Here is a 19,379-nt window from a genome sequence, read left to right as displayed (position 1 = left end):
CTGAAAATGCTAATTATCTTTCTGTCTGCGACAAGGTGCTGACCTTGAACAAGCATGCAGATCAGGAAAATCGGTACTTTCCGAACTCCTGGTCTGTATGCTTGTTCCAACTTTGTGATTGAGTCAGCCAGGGAACAAGCATGTTCGGAAGACAAGGGCAGCCACAGCAGTTTCCTTACTTGCTGTAAACCTCCCACCTTTTAAATAGATCCAGCAAGGTTTGGACTGACACATTAATTTCTGCAATTCAGTGATTAATTCTATAATTGTGCAGGCCTACTTATAAAACGTATACGTATTTTGCCCATATATGTTGTGCTACTTTTGAAGACAACTCTGATGCTGAGAGGCCCCCAATGACATTTGCTACTCTATAAACTGTCTGACCTCATGTTGATAATGCACACAGCCCCCCCAGCTCCTGACTATGCAAAATGTTATCCAGTAACAGAGCCTTTGGGTTGAGAAGCACAGACAGGGCTGTCTTTAACCGCTTCAATACCGGGCACTTTTACCCCCTTCCTGCCCAGGCCAGTTTTCAGGTTTCAGCGCTCTCACACTTTGAATGACTATTGCGCGGTCATACAATATTGTACCCAAACTAAAATGTTATTTTCTTCACACAGCTAGAGCGTTCTTTTGGTGGTATTTAATCACCGCTGGGGTTTTTATTTTTTGCTAAATTAACAAAAAAAAGACCAAAATTTTTGAAACAAAAAACACATTTTTCTTTGTTTCTGTTATAAAAATTTGCAAATAAATAATTGTTCTTCATAAATTTAGGCCGAGATGTATTCTGCTACATGACTGGTGAAAATAACACAAATTAGGATGTATTTTTTAGTATGTAGGAAAGTTATAGAGTTCACAAACTATGGTATAGATCTGAAAATTGATCAATCCTGAAGTATTGACGGCCAATCTAATTTCTTGAGGTCCAAGAATGCCAGAACAGTACAGATATCCCCCAAATGACCCCTTTTTGCAAAGTAGATAGTCCGACGTACTTCATAAGAGGCATGGCAAGTTTTTTGAAGTTGTATTTTTTTTTTTGTCGTAAATTTTCGGAAAATAAAAAAATTTTAAAAAATATTTTCGCTATTTTTTTTGTACATGCTGTCACCTGTGCAGTACAGCGCCATCATATAACTGGCATGGCGGTGATCAGGGACACTGACTGGTGACAGTATGAAAAATAAATTTTTTTTTTATTTTTAATTTTTTGTTAAATTTTTTTTTCTTTTTCTTTTTTATATTTCACTGTGACCAAAGTAGTACAATGTTACCATAGTAACATTGTACCACTTTGGGGAAGTGATCAGTATTTATTTTATTTATTTTTTTTTACACAATTTGTGTATAGCAAAGAATTACTTTGCTATAAGCAAGCATTTACCTGAATGACATCGATTCATTCAGGGTTTTTTTTTTTTTTTGTTTTTTTTTTGTGCTTAGCTGTGATTTGGCCACAGCTAATCACATGACATGGCTGGGCTGTGATTGGCCCAGCTTGTGCATGCGATCGTTCTGACCATTCACAGCTAGACACATTAGTATACAATGGATGGCATAAATGAAGCCATCCATTGTATACAACTGTCATGTGACCTGCTGTGATTGGTCACAGCAGGTCACATGGTACCGGCAACGGGGTCGGTACTCAGATCTGTCATCGGCCGTGTCCAAGGTACACGGCCGGGGACAGATCGCGTGGCTCTGCAGGCGTGCAAACTGCGCATGCCTGAAAGGAGGCCATATGGTGTCCACCCGGAAAGGTGAGTGTTTTTGCCGGCTGCCATTCGGCCATAGGCCGGGCGGGAACCGGTTAATAATAGTTGCACAAATTAGTTGTGTACGTTCAGTGTAAGGATGCGTAAACTGGCTTTTAGGAATCCATGTATGCTTTATTTCTCTGTTGTGTTTTTTTTTTTTTTTTTTAGTTGTATTTTCTATGAAATAATTGGGTTTTTTTTGTCTATTTTACAGCCATTCAACACAAATATTCAAATTGGAAAGCTTTCTTAGTCAAGCGACTAACTGGTGCCAAGACACTACCTGCAGATTTTGCTCAAAAGGTAACAAATATTTTTCGATACTGTAAGTCTAAATTTCTGTGTTGCAAAGACAAGCACAACTGCCCTCTCGGTTTGATGGCTGAATGCAAAACTTTAATGAGAACCTATCTGTAAAAGCTGTACCAAAAAGAGGCAGGCAGATGCCAAGGGACTAGTCACCAATATTGCCTGTGGGCCTCCTGCAGCTAGTCCTTTTTTTTTTCTCTTACTGATTTACCATACCTTGTTCTGGCCTGTGTTTTTGTGCATAGGCGGCCATCTTGGAGCAGGGATTTTGCTTTTTGTTAGAACTGGAGGGAAAATATTCAAGAAGCAACAGAAGATGTGCACAAGAAACAGAGGGGATGAAGCAAAAGCAGAGGGAGATCATTATATTAAAGCTTTCTTTCTAGCAAGGAGAGTCGTAAGCAGCACTGTAGCAACATCACCAGATCTCACTCCAAATGTGGCTAAATTAGCAATTTACAGACAGCAGTGCCTTTTATTACAGATAATATACACCTATGAGGGTGTAGGTACACTTAAATGCCAGGAAGTGCAATGCTCTTTTTCAGGAGGAAATCCAGACAAAAGGTAAATCTTTCAGGGTAGTGCTTAGACACGACGACAATTTCTTGATCTTCCCTAGAAGATTGCAAAACGTAAAGCAGACCTTCCAGGAGGCACAGGTGATGTAAAGTACGAGTTTGAAATCCCATGAGAATGCACTCCTCTTCCATTTTTTTTTTTTTTTTCTAGCTCTAGTAGAAGGCACAGTGAGCTCACTTGTGTATCCCAAAAGCATCAGGGGCTGGGGTCTAGATAATTTTGGATACAAATGACCTTTTTAAAGTTATATTAAAGGCAGATTATTTTTTTTTTTGTTTAAAAATAAATAACGTCATACTTGCCTACTCTGTGTAATGGTTTTGCACAGAGCAGCCCTGATCCTCCCCTCCTCTGGCCCCCTACTAGTGCTTCTGCCCTTCCATTATTATTATTATTATTATACAGTATTTATAAAGCGCCGATAGTTCACTCAGCGCTGTACATTACAGAGGGGGACAGAACATGTGACAGAACAACAACAATACAATGCAAAACATGAGGGGATCGAGGGCCCTGCTCTTTCGAGCTTACAATCTAGGAGGGAGGGGATGGTGGCACAGGAGGAGATAGCTGTGGGGGATGGGGTGGTAGGAAGAGTGGAGGAGGTTGGCAAGTTAGCAGGGGATGGGGTAGGCTTCCACCCTTCCTAGTGCCCCCAAAGCAAGAAGCTTTCTTTGGGGGCACCTGAGCAGGCTTTCTCCCGAATCCAAAGAACAAAGGTATACCGCTCAAGCAAACAATCCAGATCAATCCACAACAGGTTCAGGCTTTGGCTCACCACCACACACAATGCAATAGGAAGAAGGGTCATCCGCACACCAGAGGATAGATGAATATAGTGTGTAGTTATTGATCCATAGGACACACAAAACACCAGGACAAGAATACAGGACCTGTTAATGCGTTTCACACGATCTCGTGCTTAATCATAACCAATTATTTTGCTTATGATTAAGCACAAGATCGTGTGAAATGCGTTAACAGGTCCTGTATTCATGTCCTGGTGTTTTGTGTGTCCTATGGATCAATAACTACACACTATATTCGGCTATCCTCCAGTGTGTGGCTGACACTTCTTCCTGTAGGCTTGCTCCTGAGCCACTGTTCTGTGTCCATTCACACATGGAGCAGTGGCTTGGCCCCGCCCTCGCTTTCTCCTCATTGGCTCACTGGCTGTGATCGACAGTAGCAGGAGCTGTTGGCTATTGCTTCTGTCTCAGCCAATGAGGATGGAGAGACCCAGGAAAATCTAAGGCTGTTGTGCACATTGCTGAATTGAGATCGAGTTCGGGTACGTTTTAGGAGGAGCTGGGGGGGCTGCTGCAGAAAGGTTTTTCACTGTCATGCAAAGAATACATGATGGTAAATAACCTTGAGCCTTTACAACCACTTTAACGCCATTCTTGTTGGCGGATAGGGTCGAGGCACAGGGGGCTTGCAATATTATTATTATTATTATTATTACATCGAGTTTATATAGCGCCAAAGGGTTTGCTCAGCGCTGTACAATAGGGGGGACAATACATGGCACAGTACAACAAAAACAGACAGTGTACGAGGGGTAAGAGGGCCCTACTCTTTCAAGCTTACAATCTAGGAGGGAGGGGGTAGTGGAACAATAGGAAGTGGCTGAGGGGAATGAAGTGGCTGAGGGGGATGAAGTGGTGGGAGGAATGAGGGAGGATGGCTGTTAGGTGAGGGTGTATTATAAAAGCAGACCTCACTTTTGACATGGAAGGTCCACCTTAACTTTTATACTTTCAGGTCCATTTAATGTCCTCATATGGCTTGACCTATTGCATCATAACAAGTTTAGTATTCACTACCTGAGGGTAATTATTCAGGCCAAACCCTATAGTGTCAGTCATGTGACCAGCTGTAGACCATTCATCCTGAGATCTCTATTGAAGGGGAGACTTGTGGTTAATGCTGCTGATAATCCAGCTCTGCCTGAATGCCTGTATCCCAAGCCCTTTTGAGTGAACCCACAAGACCAGTGTTCTGGCTTTAAGTCCTATGTCTGGCACTTGGTCACTTGTCCCCTTTGCATGGTTTCCCATTGGTCTAGAATATGCACTCTTTCTGTGGCTTTTGGTGTGTCAGCAGTCATTGAACAGTGACAGTGTTGTACTATGACTTGCCAATAGCTGCTTTCAAGTGACTATAGACCTGCATTTGAAATATTAAGATGTTAAACATTAAGAAGTGTGATGTCAATTTGGTTTTACTTATGTGTTGTATTTATAAATTAAGGTGAATTCTTGAAAAATACTAAATAGATAAAAAAAATAACAGTTTTATGTATACCACACAAAAATAGAATTAAATTACACTCTGCTCTTTTTTTTCTTTTGTTAAAAGGTGTCTGATAGTATGCAGTATCCCTTCAAGCCTTCAATGAGAGTGGAAGTAGTCGACAAAACACATCTATGCCGGACGCGGGTGGCAGTCGTAGACAGTGTAATCGGTGGTCGGTTACGACTGGTGTACGAAGAGAGCGAGGACAAGACGGACGATTTCTGGTGTCACATGTACAGCCCCCTCATTCATCCTATTGGATGGTCTCGAAGCATAGGCCATCGGTTTAAGAGATCAGGTACATGCAGAGTAGGGTCTTGTTTACAGTTGGCCTTTATCATTCTCGTACAGTAAATCAAAGCTGCAATCAATGAAATACATCTACTGAGCTGTTTTTCCAATAAATGAAATTATTTAAAAAAAATTCTGTTTTGTATCTCACACACACCTGCCACACTGTATAGCCAAGTAGTGGCTGCATAGTCAAAGGTGGGTGACACTGATATACAGAACATGTAGCTCTGTGACTTCCTGTGAATTGCCCCTTAGAGTTCTAAAACTGGAAAAAGGGTAGAATTAAACTGTTGTTTTTTTATTCTTTTCAGACATCTTAAAGAAAAATGAATCTCACTTTAATGCGCCTTCACACTTATTTTCAAAGGTAAATTTTATTTATTTCAGGTACTTGTATAGCACCGTCAATTTACACAGCGCTTTACATACATATTGTACATTCACATCAGTCTCTATTCCTCAAGGGGCGTACCAAGGTATTCATATTAGACATCTTTTCTGGCCCTGTTTACTAAACTTCTGTTTGTGTAGTTAGCATCCTTTATTAGGTATTGTTTGTGCAGGAAAATTATCAGATTCAAACATCAACGTGTCACTTGTGGTTTGGCAGTGAAAGATATCGTACCTGACAACCACCAATCAGACCTCCCATGGATCTGATTTCAAAAGACAGATCTAAAACAATTCTCTGACTAAATGATAAATATGCCCAGTGAAGTAACTAGCTTCACATAATACACAGAGATGAAACAAATCCTCCTATATAAGTTGTAACAGTTTATCTGCAGTCTTCTCTCCTCTACATCTGTTCAAAATCATGAATTACACAGCATTTTTCAGCTCTAGAAGGCAGGGGGCGGGGATATGATGTCACACTGCACAGCATGAGTAGGAAGCTGAGTTTAATATGAGACCTGAGTGGAGTGAAAGGACACACCCCCTCCTATGCAATCCCATAGGGAAACATGCACTTCTGAGGCTGTCAATCACCTGCTATGAGCTGGAGTGGAGAGTGGAACTGGGACGTTTTCTCCAGGATTATGCGGTGTCCACATAGACTGTCAGAAGTGACACATGCCGATAGTAAGAGAAATGCGAGTAGCTACAGAAATCACGATTGTTTCTTTGGATAAACCTAGTACACACCGTAGAAGGATATGCTTTGTTTATCTTTCATTTCGGAGGTTTAAAACCACGTTAAAGGGTACATCAAGCCAAGTCGCTTTTTTTTTTTTTGGACTAAATGAACTCTTGCTTGGTTTTTACTGCCATCCCCAACTGCATTAGTGATACCTTCTCACTTCCAGTCCTCTGGACAACTGTTTCACCGTACACGATGTGAGGGAAAATCTATAACAGAAACACTGGCCAGGTTTCAAGGTTTGCCCTATTTCTCCTAGCCTTATTGTTTGTGTTTATGATGAAGACTTTCTCTAACCTATTGTCTAATAAATCGCTGTCAGCAGGACAGTAAGTGTGGGTAGTTTTTCTCTAAAGAAGCCTGGGATAGCAGTAAAGACCTGGCCGCTTCTAACCCATGACCAATGCCAAGGCATTGGTCATGTGATCTCTGTTGATGTAGAGGGTATTTATTCAGGCAAAACTGATGAGACCCCAACTTTCTTTTTTTTTTTTTTTTTTTATCTGTGAAGATAATCTCCTTCTTGCATTCATTTTTTTTTTTTTTATAAATACTGTTGCTGTAACTGCCTAAAAAGTGACTAGTTGGGCTTTAAAGTGGCTTTAAAGCCAAACATTTTCTGTCTTAATGCATTAAGGTAAAAAATGTTTTGCAGTGTTCTGTCCTCCCCCCCCCCCCATCTCCATAAATACTCAATCGATGCATGTCTGCATCTCTTCTTTGCCCTTTCTTCCTCTTCACACAAGGACTTAGGCTCCTCTTCACACAGGGGCTTAGGCTGCTGTCAATCAAACGTTGTGAGGAGGAAGCAGGGGGTGGGACCAAGCCGCGCTGTGTGTCTATCCATGGAGTGCTGCTCCATAGACATACACCGCTCGGGCGCAAGCACACACTGTGCCCCCATAGCAAGTAGCTTGCTATGGGAGCACATGGAGAAGAGAAGCCAAGATCACCTGCAGAGAACCCCAGAAGACAAGGTTCAGGGCCGCTCTGTACAAAACCATTACACAGAGCAGCCGGTAAGCATGACATGTTTATTTTAATTTTAAAAAATGCCTTTATTAACACCAATTTGCCTGTTAAACTACAGTGCATTCAGAGCAAAAGTCATGAGGTCCAAAGAACTGCCTGCAGAGCTCAGAGACAGGATTATTGCAAGGTACAGATCTGGGGAAGGCTACATAAAAAAAAAATCAGCTGTAATGCAAAATAGCTTTTGCAAGCTCCAAGCAGGCTTTCCTGTATTTTGCACTGATGAGAGGCTTCCGTCTAGCCACTCTACCATAAAGACCTGAGCGGTGGAGGTCTGCAGTGTCTTCCTTCTGGAACTCTGTCCCATCTCCACACAGGATCACTGGAACTTAGTCAGAGTGACCGTCGGGTTCTTGGTCTCTTACTAAGGCCCTTCTCCTCTGATTGCTCATTTTGGCAAGGGAACCAGCTCTTGGAAGAGTCCTGGTTGTCCCAAACATCTTCCATTTGAGAATTATAAAGGCCACTGTGTTCTTGGCAATCCTCAGTGCAGCAGATCTGTGCCCTGCAGTAATCCTGTCCCTGAGCTCTGTAGGCAGTTCCTTTTTGACCTGATAAAGTATGCATTCTCAGCTGTGGGGCCTTTTATAGAGAGGATTGTGCCTTTCCAAAACATGTCCAATCCATTTATTTACCACAGGAGGACTCCAATCAAGGTGTGAGGCACCTGAGCTAAATTTCAAGGGTTGTTGCAAAGGGTTTGAATACTTATGCCAATGTTATATTTCAGTTGTTCCTTTTTAATAATTCACAGAAATTTCTAAAGTTCTGTTTTCACTTTGTCTTTATGGGGTACTGAGTGTAGATGAATGAGAAAATTAATTTAAAAGAGAAGTACAGCCAAAGCTCTTTTGCCTTTACTTCTCCTGTGAATCCCAGAAGTGCAGTTCGTTCTCCACTCCTGTGACCCAGTTTCAGCTGATGATAGACTGAAGTCTGCTGTCGGCTGACGTCATTCAGCCGGTCAAGGCTGGGGAAAGATCCCGACTTCAGGGTCTGGAGCGGCACCTGGCTCAGCCTCTCAGCGAAGCACTGAGAGCCTGAGCCAGCCGGTCCCTTCCCCTCCAGTGCCCAGCGCTCCAGTGAGCGCCGGGGGGGGGGGGGGGGGGGGCAGACAGTGGTGACTGACAGCTCAGCTCAGAGTGGCTGTGAAAACTTGGCGATCAGCGGTCATGTGAACGTTGACTGATTCTGCATCCACCTAGGTAAGTATAAATGGGCCTTGCTTCTCTTTTAAACAACTGTGGTGTCGGGCTGCAACGTTACAAAATTTAAAAAAATTAAGTGATCTGAGTTCTTTAGGAATGCACTATACATGTCCATCTAAAACTACTCTGTCCACAGGGTGACCGCTATGCAGTGATTTTACAGCGGAATAAAAAGTGTTGTCACCCTGTTAAAAGGTAGCTGTAAAAAATACCCAAACTGGGAGGTAATAGTTCCACTTTAAGTACTATTCAATTTAAGCACCCTCTCTGCCCCATACCATGTGACAGTACTGGATGTCTGAGTGGCCAATCTGCATGCACCGATGCTCCTGTGGGCAGAAGGGGAGCAAGTTGCATGAACCCCATACCCAGAAGTATGGGGTTTTTCACTTTGTTGCTTATATTTAATGCATAGTTCCGCTTTAAATGAACTTGTGTTTTTTTTTTTTCATTAGGTCAAAGATGTTGACCAAAACGCTGAGTGGTTCAAGGAAGGGATGAAACTGGAAGCTATCGATCCACTAAACCTCTCTGCAATATGCGTAGCCACCATTAGAAAGGTGAGTGTTTTTCATGCTAAAGCAGTCGCATAGTCATTGGCTTGGAGTTAGTACACTATAATGTAGGTTGCTCATTAAAGTGTTACACACACACACACATATGTGTATATGGATAGATAGATGTGTGGATGTGTGTGTATGTATGCATATATGTGTGTATGTATATATATGTGTGTGTGTGTACACACACACACACACACACACACACACACACACACACACACACACACACACACACACACACACACACACACACACACACACACACACACACACACACACACACACACTAGAGCTTGCTGTGTAAAAAGGCAGTTTGATCCTGCCTTCTTTGGTCCTCCCCTTCTTCCACAGTCCTCAATTCACCTGCTGATAGTACAGAGCTCTAGGAGTCCTTCTGCACATGCTCAGTTTAGTGCGTATTTCTAGAGACTTTTCTTTCCTTGGGCAAATGCATGTGATGAGCACAGGGCCAATCAGTGCTATGCCAGACAGAGGGTCAGGGGTCATGCAGCCCCATAGGACAGTCAGAGGAGAATGAAAACTCCTCCTGCAAGCTTTAACCTGTGCTCTGCTGGACACTGATAAAAGTCACATGACTATATACTGCTGATGAAAAAAGGTATTTGGCAGTTTTTATTTACTAAAATAATTGCACTTCCATGTTGTATGCACTGTGGGAGACCAGATATAGTAAATGCTGGGTCCTAGGTTTAGTAACACTTTAACATCTAGATTAAACCAAGCAACTCTTCTGATTCCAATAAACATAACACGTTTGTTTTATGTGCACCTTAAGGTGTTAGCCGAGGGCTACCTGATGATTGGAATTGACGGGTCAGAAGCAGCAGATGGTTCAGACTGGTTTTGTTATCATGCTTTATCACCCTCGATATTCCCTGTTGGCTTCTGTGAAATTAACAAGATTGAACTAACTCCGCCACGAGGTAAGGTTATGTATTGGTTTACAAATCTTTAATTCAGGGTGAATTCATGACACACAGGTTTTGGTTCCTGTAAGGGATTACAAACTTCCAAATTTCTGCTCAGCGCAAGTCTTTGTACCATTACCTAGAAGGCAGTTGGGATTCTGAGAACAGGTACATAGTTTGAGGGTGCCCAGTACTGGATTGTATCTTTTCCAATAGTTTTTATAAAATTTGCAAGTATACAGTGAGGAACAGAAGTATTTGAACACCCTACGATTTTGCACGTTTTCCCACTTAGAAATCATGGAGGGGTCTGAAATTCACATTGTAGGTGCATTCCCACTCTGAGAGACAGAATTTAAAAAAAAAAATTCAGGGAATCACATTGTATGATATTTATAGAATGTATTTGTCTTGCACTGCTGAACATAAGTATTTGAACACCTGAGAAAATCAGTGTTAATATTTGGTACAGAAGCCTTTGTTTGCAATTACAGAGGTCAAACGTTTCCTGTAGTTCTTGACCAGGTTTGCACTGCAACAGGGATTTTGGCCCACTCCTCCACACAGATCTCCTCTAGATCTGTCAGGTTTCGGGGCTGTCGCTGAGCAACACGGAGTTTCAGCTCCCTCCAAAGATGTTCTATTGGATTTAGTTCTGGAGACTGGCTAGGCCACTCCAGAACCTTGATATGCTTCTTACGGAGCCACTCCTTGGTTATCCTGGCTGTGTGCTTCGGGTTGTTGTCATGTTGGAAGACCCAGCCACGACCCATCTTTAATGCTCTGACTGAGAGAAGGAGGTTGTTGCTCAAAATCTCACAATAAATGGCCCCATTCATCCTCTCCTTAATACAGTAAAGTCATCCTGTCCCCTTTGCAGAAAAGCACCCCCAAAGCATGATGTTACCACCCCCATGCTTCACAGTAGGGATGGTGTTCTTGGGATGCAACTCATCCTTCTTTTTCCTCCAAACATGATGAGTGAAGTTTAGACTAAAAAGTTCTACTTTGGTCTCATCTGACCACATGACTTTCTCCCATGCCTCCTCTGGATCATTCAGATGGTCATTGGCAAACTTCAGACGGGTCTGGACATGTGATGACTTGAGCAGGGGAACCTTCCGTGCAATGCATGATTTGAAACCATGACGGCGTAGTGTTCTACCGACAGTGACCTTTGAAACTGTGGTCCCAGCTCTCTTCATGTCATTGTCCAGCTCCTCCCTTGTAGTTCTGGGCTGATTCCTCACCTTTCTTATCATCCGTGATACCCCACGAGGTGAGATCTTGCATGGAGCCCCAGTCCAAGGGAGACTGACAGTCGTCTTTTAGCCTCTTCCATTTTCTAACAATTGCTCCAACAGTTGATCTATTTTCACCAAGCTGCTTGGCAATTGCCCCGTAGCCCTTTCCAGCCTTGTGGAGGTCCACAATTTTGTCTCTGGTGTCTTTTGACAGCTCTTTGGTCTTGCCCATGGTAGTAGTTGGCGTCTGACTGACTGTGGGGTGGACAAGTGTCTTTAAAGAATTCAGACAGGTGCTACTAAGTTAGATTAATGAGTGGAGTAGAGGTGGACTTTTTAAAGGCACAGTAACAGGTCTTTGAGAGCCAGAATTCTTGATGTTTCTTAGATGTTCAAATACTTCTGTTCAGCAGTGCAAGACAAATAAATTCATTAAAAATCATACAATGTGATTTCCTGAATTTTTGTTTTAAATTCTGTGTCTCAGAGTGGGAATGCACCTACAATGTGAATTTCAGACCCCTCCATGATTTCTAAGTGGGAGAACTTGCAAAATCGCAGGGTGTTCAAATACTTCTGTTCCTCACTGTAAATACAGGGATTATCAAACAATAGGGATAAACTCCCTCTAGCCCCTCCACCCATATATCGTGTTTAATCCACAGGGAAACCGGTGCTTGGTCAGGCTCCTGTCAGTCTCTGAAACATCCAAATAAAAGGGAGAAATGGCACCTGGCCTTTGTTCTTCTATGTCTTTATTTCCTCTCTGGCTTACCTACAAGGCATAGCAGTGGTGAATAAAGATATACAGCAGAACAGAGACAGGGTGCCACTCTTTCCTTTCATTTGGATAAGTATGAAGATACTTTTGAAGTACATTGATTACATTTTCTGATGGCCTCTTGACATATAAGGCAAATGGTACAATTATTATTTCAAGATATCCATTCTCTGTTTGCTGTTCCTATAATAAAACTGGTATTCTAGAATGATGGCTAAGGACTCTCCAGTAAGGAAATCCTACTCCTTGGCTATGGAAATTCAGAAACACAACAGATTATTTTGTTGTATTGTTTCTACAAAATACAGATATTCAATATAATCTGCTATGGAATTTAGTTATAAAACTAACCCAGAAATGGATAAAAAAAGGTCTGGATTGCTTCTTAGCTGCTTTCCAATTGCAGTGGTCTCTGTGCCACTGACCAGAACAATATCAACTGGATAAAGGAGTTGAGAATGTTTTTATATATTGCATGTTTTCCGCAACCTCTGTAGTCTCAAAACCAGAGGATTGATTTGTATCTGTTTTATAGGATATACAAAACTACCTTTCAAATGGTTTGACTACCTCAGGGAAACTGGATCCATAGCTGCTCCTGTGAAGCTTTTCAACAAGGTAAGTAAAGCTAGCATTGATTGTACTTTGAGTGTGAATTCTTTAATGCACAGTTAATCCCAAAAACAAAAATGTAGAATTTTGCTCTTTACATCTCGTAATGCTGCAAATAACACTCACTGTCCCTTCATATCTGCACATACTATTCCATGGTATCTATGGGAGGAGAAATGGTTGTTACACAACCATTTGGACTTCAAACATTTGCCTTTGTTCACCTCTGTTGCCTGGTTGATTGATGGTACTAGTTTGGAAAAGAGCAATAAAATTGTTTTGCTGTGTTTCTTTCTTAACCATTGAGTATTGCAGGAAGTCTTGAAAAGTCAGGTTAAACTGCCACTTGCAGGAGGATTGGATACTGGCAAATGTAAAGATTTGCAAGCCATCCCAGGATAATCTCTCATTTCCATCCCTTCCTAGTATGATGGACATGTTTATTTGGCTACCATTTTTTTTTTCCAATCAAGCAAGCCTACTGATGGTGCCAATGTCTGAAGACTAATCATGTTATCCTCTGTTTAGTCTCTTCCTTCCCTAGAGTCCCTAGCTCTGTTGATTGTGGTTGAGTCCTCTGCCCTTCTGGTTTTGGAGGCCTTTCTCCCGGTCATGCAAGACATTTACTTGCTGACTTGGATTGCAAAGTCCCAAGCATGCTTCCTTGCCCTGTCCAGCAGATTCTATATCTGGTTTTACTTTAACAATTTTTGAGCCATCTGCCATTGAGACTCTGAATATGAGTCGCTCAAGTTCCATGTGTTTACTCCCAGGGGGTTGTAGTCTTCTGCTTTCACTTCTTATCTAATAATTTTGTCTCCTTATGATGCAGTGCGTACTGCTCTGAAACTAGAAGGTCAACTTGTTGCTACCAGTACTGTTTTTAGTCTTGAGTCGTTAGTGTCATAAGCTTGGAAAGACGTTTTCTTTGCCCCTGATTTTTCAACTCTCTACTGAGATCAGAAGCATCCTGATAAGTTGTTTGCTCCACCAAAGCATTTTTTCAATTTTTTGAGGATTTTGTTCAGAAACAGTAGGTTCTCACTGTGGATCTGGATGTATCTTTCCTTAACAAAGCTCTTACTGTACCAGAGGAGAATACACTCTTTTTAGGACACAACCGGGCTGGAAGCCCTTTCCAAAGCTTTATTTTCTCTGCAGTGTTCTGCTGTAAACATAGTTCTGACTGTGTCAAACCATGTCTGACTGTCTAAATCCCTTAAAAGGGAGCTAGCTACTGCGGAAGTTGATCCCTTGCTTACTGAATGTGTGGAACAGATGCATTTTTAGCTGTGGTTTGTTGAAAGCTTCTACTATGTCTAGAATGGCCTTCATATAACCGCACCAGAAGCATTTGATGTGCATGGCCTTTAATGGACAACATCTCTTCAACCAGCTCTTGATAACATAATCAATGATACTACCAGTTACAAAATCACCGATCTTCCCCAAAGAAAGAAGCCCAAGGAGCAGAACGGTAATCTCCCTCTCTGACAGACTGGTAATGATTTGTTTCTCTATTCCCTCAGCTTCACAGTCCAGATCCCCTCAAGCTTGGTTCAAATCTTCATACAAGCCTTCCTCTGCATAAAGGTGTGCCCCCACTTTCTAGAATAGGGAGAAGTCTGTACTTTGTGGATGTTTGGACCGTGTGGGTGCAGAACGTGGTGTCCCAGAGTTACAAACTTGAACTGCCACCTTCCTGTGATTCTGCACAAACAAGCAAATTTTCATCAAGCCCTTTCTGGTCTTTTAGATCAAGGTGTCAGTTCCCCTAGTCACTGAGGCCGAACAGTTTCAGACTTGGTTGTATGAAGAATCTTGCCTCCTGATAAGCTTTGGACAATTTGGCTGTCCCTTCAACGTAGGGCCACCCATTGTGACACTCTTAGATGACCTCATGTTGAGGGAACAATTGTTTAGGACTTTGTTAGATGTATCTCTGACTGTCCAGACTTTACAATGATTGGGTCAGTGGAACAATCGCTTGGAGTGTCTGATCTAGCCCTGAAGATAGGACTCACCGGTTGGAGTGTCTGGTCTAGTCCTGGGCACATCTTTGGCCAGAGTCTAGCTTTCCCAGATGAAACTTTTAGATCTCTCTCAAATTCAAACTCTTAAATCGAGAAGAGTTGTGACTCTGCTTTGCATGAGATTCTTGGGGCTGATGGTAGTCTTGGAGGCAGTCCACTTTGCCCAATCTTACTGCAATGCAACCTTCTGTTGGTCCGGAAGGCCCAATATGGTTGGTGCCAAAGACAAAGCTATCCCTGGCTCTGCGAGTCAGGAATCCAGTTCTTTCCATCTGTTGGAAGATTCTCCTTATGGACAGAAGCCTATCGGGCTGGTCACCTTGTTGTCTGAGAAGTATTGCTTTCTAATAAACCTCCTGTAACTTTGAGCAATTTGGCTGTCTTTTCAGCCTTAAACCACCCTGTTGGTGAATCATCTGATCTAGGTTCAGTTGGACAACACCAAGGCAGTGGCATACTATCAGGGAGGAACCAGACGTCTCTAGCAAAAGAGTGTATTCTCTCCTAGACAGGCATTCACATTCCTACAATGTCACCAAAGTCACCATGTGCCTTTTAGGCATTTACAGTTGCTAGGCAGATTTTCTGGATGGGCTGGGAAGAGTGATCACTGCACCTGACTCTGAAATTCCTGGTCTCCAGGTTCATCAGCTCACTGTATACCCTGCTCAATACACCCTGAAACGTCTTCCTCCATCTGCTCTGTAGAATTGAGATTGAGTGCATTCCAATGATCCTCGTTGCACCAGACTGGCCCAGGCAAATGTGAGAAGCCAAACTGGCAAAACTGCTGGCAGACCCTCTTTAGGCATTGCCAAGTTATCAGGCTCTTCTGTCCCAGGGGCTCATCCTCCTCAATTGCTGGCTTTAATGTCATTGCTGTTGAAGCCCACATTCTAAGAGACAGGAGAATCTGAGTTTTTGCATTCTAAAATTCCTTTAAGCCAGGACGTTTACTACTTCTTACCACAGATGAGTTTGGACCAGCATTTGACTTTCAGTAATATCAAGGATCAGGTATCTGCCCTTTCCATTCTGTTAAAGAGACCTTTTGTACAGGGGGTCTCCCATAGGGCTCAATTGTTTCCCAGTGACTCCGAATCAATTAACATTGACGTCATAGACAGCCAGGCAGCTTGCATTGACTATGGCAGTCTGTATATTTGTCACTGTACAGCTTTCCTTTTTTTGCTGTTAGCAGTACATTAATTAAAATATTCCTTTTTGATGGCTTTTTTTAATAAATGCAGTGCTGTTTGTCCCTCCAGGAAGTCCCCAATCATGGCTTCCGTGCCGGGATGAAGCTTGAAGCTGTGGACCTCATGGAGCCTCGCCTGGTGTGTGTAGCTACAGTAACACGCATCATACACCGGCTTCTAAGGATTCATTTTGATGGCTGGGAAGACGAGTACGATCAGTGGGTTGACTGTGAATCTGCAGACCTCTATCCTGTTGGATGGTGTCAGTTAACGGGATACCAACTACAACCTCCAGCTCCACAATGTAAGTAAAAATGTCTCATTTTTTTGTTTTTCTAAATGGCCAATGGTACAGTTTCTTTTAGACCTACTAAACAATGTATTTTAATTACCTGCCTGCCTGGATATACATTAAAATTGTTGGTTGTAAAGGCTGAAGGTTTTTCACCTTCATGCATTCTATGCATGAAGTTAAAAAAAAAAAACTTCAGTGTTCAGCTGCCCCTAATACTTACCTGAGCCCGAACAGCTTTCCTGGGTCTCTACCTCCTCAATGAGTGAGACTCTGCAACAGGAGCCACTGGCACCCACTGCTGCCAATCACTGCCAATATGGGGGGCAGGGCTGAGCCACGCTCTGTGTCCTATGGACACGTAGAGGCGGCTCAGGAGCGAGCACACGAGTACCCAAGGGCAAACAGCTTGCTCTGTGGGCAATCAGCGGAGGGGGTGAAGCCAGGGGCACTGGCGGGGGAACTAAGAAGAAGAGGATCAGGGCTGCTCTGTGCAAAACCATTGCACAGAGCAAGTAAGCATACCATGTTTGTTACTTATTTATATTTTTAAAAAAGCTGAAGTATCATTACTAATTAATTTTTTAAGGAGACACTGTTGCTTTGCCCATTCAGTAATTATGTAAACCCCCAGTTTCCGAGGTTGAGAAGCAGTGAATCTCATTTTAATATGGTTCTTTTAGTGCGTGGGTAGGAATTTGGGATGTTTATTCCTCACCACTCTCAAAGGTTCACTTGGCAGAAGTCAGGGGCTTCTGTAGATGTACCAAATTAGGATGGGGGGGGGGGGGTGCTTACCCAACAGCTGTGGTTGGTTTGGGGGTAAGAGAGATTAGTAGATATTACTGGATATTGCATATGGTCCTTTTTTGCAACAGAATTTAGAAAAAGCTTTGCTGTTGAAGCCTTGATACTGCAGCACAGACTTTTTGAGGTTTGGATATTCATTTAAAACCAGCAGTAACGTGAAATACAGAGACAAATTAAGAGGAATAATAACTCTGCAGTGGTCTGCTTTAGATCTTCTGAGGATGGACTAAATGCAATTTCCCCTGCGCTCTGGGACCCAGGCCGGTGGTGGGTAGATCAAATCCCAACAAAGCAACCACCGGGGCATACAAGGTCGTGCAGCTCCAAACCAAGGCTGGGGAAGCCCGAACAGAACTGTGAAGTAAAACAACAAGAAGCGCACCAACCTTGCGCATTACCTCAGTAACCAAAATTTATTTAGTAAAAGAATGGTACTCACAAACAGCGAATAAAAACAGGCATGTAAGTCCTCCCAGGGACTTCAAAGGCAAGAGGCCAGCGCGAATTCCATCATGGGGGTAGCCACTCAGTACAGCTGACGCGTTTCGAAGGTCATGCCTTCTTCGGTTCCAGTGCGACGGACAAGCTCCGACGCCGAGCAAGGACTTCTATCAGCTGCAGGTCACTCGCAGCGAGGCAACGTCCGGGGGTATAAATGGGAACCTACACTCTCAGTCCAGTCAGCTCTGAGGAAGAAGGCATGACCTTCGAAACGCGTCAGCTGTACTGAGTGGCTACACCCATGATGGGATTCGCTCTGGCCGCTTGCCTTTGAAGTCCCTGGGAGGACTTACATGCCTGTTTTTATTCGCTGTTTGTGAGTACCATTCTTTTACTAAATAAATTTTGGTTACTGAGGTAATGCGCAAGGTTGTTGCGCTTCTTCTTGTTTTACTTCTTAGATCTTCTGAGGGCCAGGTCTACCAGGGCCAAAAATCACAACGCGAGTATGTTAATCAACATATTAGCTACAATGTTCACTGCAATATTTTGCTTATGGAAATTTGTGTGTATTTATGTAAGGAAGATTAGGATTTGTGATCTGTAGATCCATTGCCTGAAAAACCAGATGGCAACGGCACTTCTTAGTTTCTCACATGTGCATGAATGGTGTAGCCGTGCCTGCAGCCTGCTGGGATGTGTGACAGCTTTGAGACCATCTACTATACATTGCACATGCGTAGCAGTGCGTCATTCGGGAGCCAGGTTCAAAAACCCAGAGGAGACCGCCTGCTCCTGATAACGTACACAGAGAAGGTGTCAGTGCTGCAGTTTACAACAGACAACTCCTGGATTTACAGGGACTCTAAGTTTTGAAGACAACCCAGTGGACAAGGGATAAAGTTCCTCTATGAAGATATGGACCACCTGATATTTCCACTTTGGGAACATTCCTGCAGATTGAACCGCTGCCTTTCTCCCTCTTGCTACCATAAAGAGTCAGTCTTGACTTGACTGACAGAATTTTATTTAAAGTGTCTTTTTCCTAAAACTAATATTTCAGCCTTTGGCTGATGAATACTTTGCTGGATGTTTAAATCCTCCAGACTGGTATTGTATTCTATCAGGATTTTGTTGGATAGATTTCTAAATTGAGTTACTGGACTTGTTTACCTGCTGTGACCATTGTGCTGTTTTAATTAATAAATAAAACATAACAAACATGTCATATTTACCTGCTCTGTACAATAGTTTTCCACAGAGCAGCCCTTTCAAATGCCCAGAGCAAGCTGCTTGCTCTGGGGCCACTCATGCATGCTCGCTCCTGAACTGCCTCGGTCCCACCCTCTGCCCCCTCCTCACTGGCTGTTATTAAAAGCAGCGGGAGCCATGGGATCCAGCTGCTGTGTCCTGTCCAACAAGGAGAGGGAGACCCAGGAGAGCCGAGGCTCTTGTGCATATTGCTGGATTGTGATCAGGCTCCGGTAAGTACTAGGTCTCCCTGCACACTGAAGTTTTTTTTTTTTTGGTTTTGTTTTTGTTTGTTTTTTCTATCTTCTTGCATAGCATGCATGAAGGTAAAAAACCTTCATCCTTTAGAACCACTTTAAGGCAGGTAGACCTCTTAGGAGGAGGTCAACAATCATTCCTGCATTTCAGACAGGTTTTCTTTAAGCCTTTGGACTTTACAGTTGGAATGATTGCTCTTATATAATTAAATGTTTATTTCGCTGCAGCAAAGGACAACCAGACCAATGTAACCAAACAGAAGAAAAAGTCTAAATCACAACAGTACAAAGGACACAAGAAAAGTGAGTACTGCTTTTTCATTACCATATC

General features: G+C 42.7%; 1 protein-coding gene across 2 annotated transcripts in view; it reads left to right on the top strand.

Annotated features, from left to right (window-relative positions):
- MBTD1 (mbt domain containing 1) overlaps positions 1–19,379 on the top strand; it is a 105,379-nt gene that overhangs the window by 49,479 nt on the left and 36,521 nt on the right. For both annotated transcript variants that reach the window (XM_089672457.1, XM_089672530.1), the window contains exons 8-15: positions 1,987–2,075; positions 5,025–5,259; positions 5,567–5,622; positions 9,092–9,196; positions 9,996–10,143; positions 12,689–12,771; positions 16,067–16,301; positions 19,277–19,351. In XM_089672457.1, coding sequence (XP_089528583.1) covers positions 1,987–2,075; positions 5,025–5,259; positions 5,567–5,622; positions 9,092–9,196; positions 9,996–10,143; positions 12,689–12,771; positions 16,067–16,301; positions 19,277–19,351 — 1,026 coding nt within the window. The remainder of the gene's footprint in view (positions 1–1,986; positions 2,076–5,024; positions 5,260–5,566; positions 5,623–9,091; positions 9,197–9,995; positions 10,144–12,688; positions 12,772–16,066; positions 16,302–19,276; positions 19,352–19,379) is intronic.

This window comes from Staurois parvus, unplaced genomic scaffold (assembly GCF_062004578.1).
Source record: "Staurois parvus isolate SC_StPar_1 unplaced genomic scaffold, SC_StPar_1.0 ptg000003l, whole genome shotgun sequence".
NCBI lineage: Eukaryota > Metazoa > Chordata > Amphibia > Anura > Ranidae > Staurois > Staurois parvus.
Note: the sequence above shows the minus strand (reverse complement) of the source record. Positions and strands in the feature narration are given on the sequence as shown.